This window comes from Girardinichthys multiradiatus, chromosome 18, assembly GCF_021462225.1.
Source record: "Girardinichthys multiradiatus isolate DD_20200921_A chromosome 18, DD_fGirMul_XY1, whole genome shotgun sequence".
NCBI lineage: Eukaryota > Metazoa > Chordata > Actinopteri > Cyprinodontiformes > Goodeidae > Girardinichthys > Girardinichthys multiradiatus.
Window position 1 is genome coordinate 50,761,886 of NC_061810.1, and position 2,456 is coordinate 50,764,341.

Below are 2,456 nucleotides of genomic sequence, written 5' to 3' on the forward strand. Positions count from 1 at the left end.
TGTGCTCTTTAGTCTGGCGGCGTTGATTTTCTACACATATTTTAAGATCCTGCAGGTGTGTTTTTCTGGATCCAAGGAGACCCGACAGAAAGCTGTCAGCACCTGCACTCCTCACCTGGTTTCCCTGCTGAACTTCTCTTTCGGCTCTTTCTTTGCTGTATTACAGAGCAGGTTTGAAATGACCAGAGTTCCCAATGTAATACGTATTATTTTATCTTTATACTTCATCACCTGTCAGCCACTTCTAAATCCCCTCCTGTATGGACTTAAACTAAGTAAGATCCAAATCATCTGTAAAACTCTTTTCTATAGTCAGAAATAATCTGCATTTGTAACGGTAGGTTCCAGGTGAACCTCAGACCTTTAAGGTTGAAATGCAAGCTACAATAATACTGCATTTGTACTGTTATTAAAATATGTGAACATTTTTTTCAGGGTTTTTCTTGAGCATATTAATAAAAGAATAAAGAATATTCTAACCCGGAGTTAGCACAAGGAAACGTTCAACAAGAAGCAGACGAGAAGAGAGAGTCAGACTAAACTGATACATAAGGAAACACAAGGAGACTCTGGAGGTTTGGGTAACCACTGTGTGTTAACAGTCAAGCGTCGAATGACTGGCAGCAAAGGTTTCTTAAGTAAAGGTTTAATTACAGCTAACTTAAAAGCCTGTGGTTCTGATCCATTTACTAAAGATAGATTAATCATACCTAAAATGTGGCTGGTAATCAGAGGGAACACTTCCTTAAATCATTTGGTTGGGATTGGGTCTAACATACAAGTTGAAGGTTTAGATGAAGCTAATACAGGTTGTTCTCATAATATTAGCATATTGTGATAAAGTTCATTATTTTCCATAATGTAATGATGAAAATTTAACATTCATATATTTTAGATTCATTGCACACTAACTGAAATATTTCAGGTCTTTTATTGTCTTAATACGGATGATTTTGGCATACAGCTCATGAAAACCCAAAATTCCTATCTCACAAAATTAGCATATTTCATCCAACCAATAAAAGAAAAGTGTTTTTAATACAAAAAATGTCAACCTTCAAATAATCATGTAGTTATGCACTCAATACTTGGTCAGGAATCCTTTTGCAGAAATGACTGCTTCAATGCGGCGTGGCATGGAGGCAATCAGCCTGTGACACTGCTGAGGTCTTATGGAGGCCCAGGATGCTTCGATAGCGGCCTTTAGCTCATCCAGAGTGTTGGGTCTTGAGTCTCTCAACGTTCTCTTCACAATATCCCACAGATTCTCTATGGGGTTCAGGTCAGGAGAGTTGGCAGGCCAATTGAGCACAGTGATACCATGGACAGTAAACCATTTACCAGTGGTTTTGGCACTGTGAGCAGGTGCCAGGTCGTGCTGAAAAATGAAATCTTCATCTCCATAAAGCTTTTCAGCAGATGGAAGCATGAAGTGCTCCAAAATCTCCTGATAGCTAGCGGCATTGACCCTGCCCTTGATAAAACACAGTGGACCAACACCAGCAGCTGACACGGCACCCCAGACCATCACTGACTGTGGGTACTTGACACTGGACTTCTGGCATTTTGGCATTTCCTTCTCCCCAGTCTTCCTCCAGACTCTGGCACCTTGATTTCTGAATGACATGCAGAATTTGCTTTCATCCGAAAAAAGTACTTTGGACCACTGAGCAACAGTCCAGTGCTGCTTCTCTGTAGCCCAGGTCAGGCGCTTCTGCCGCTGTTTCTGGTTCAAAAGTGGCTTGACCTGGGGAATGCGGCACCTGTAGCCCATTTCCTGCACACGCCTGTGCACGGTGGCTCTGGATGTTTCTACTCCAGACTCAGTCCACTGCTTCCGCAGGTCCCCCAAGGTCTGGAATCGGCCCTTCTCCACAATCTTCCTCAGGGTCCGGTCACCTCTTCTCGTTGTGCAGCGTTTTCTGCCACACTTTTTCCTTCCCACAGACTTCCCACTGAGGTGCCTTGATACAGCACTCTGGGAACAGCCTATTCGTTCAGAAATGTCTTTCTGTGTCTTACCCTCTTGCTTGAGGGTGTCAATAGTGGCCTTCTGGACAGCAGTCAGGTCGGCAGTCTTACCCATGATTGGGGTTTTGAGTGATGAACCAGGCTGGGAGTTTTAAAGGCCTCAGTTATTTCCAATGTTGTCTCACTTGCTGAGGATGAAGTAATCATCTTCGGGAGTATGTCAAAGATTTTATTTTTAATAGAATCAATTTTATTTAAGAAGAATCCCATAAAATCATGACTGCTGAGAGCTAAGGGAATGGATGGCTCAACAGAGCTATGACTCTGTGTAAGTTTAGCAACAGTACTAAAGAGAAACCTAGGATTATTCTTGTTCTCTTCTATTAATGATGAGAAATAAGCTGTTCTAGCTTGGTGAAGTGTCTTTTTATACAACAGTAGGCTATTTTTCCAGATTAAGTAGGAATCCTCTAGGTGTGTAGAGC

The 2,456-nt window shown here is 42.1% G+C and overlaps 1 protein-coding gene across 1 annotated transcript in view; it reads left to right on the top strand.

The window, feature by feature from the left end:
• LOC124884605 (olfactory receptor 10J5-like) overlaps positions 1-322 on the top strand; it is a 1,265-nt gene extending 943 nt beyond the window's left edge. The window contains exon 1 of the mRNA XM_047392615.1: positions 1-322. This exon is cut by the window's left edge and continues 943 nt beyond it. Within this exon, the coding sequence (XP_047248571.1) occupies positions 1-322 (322 nt within the window).
• Positions 323-2,456: the final 2,134 nt, after the last annotated feature.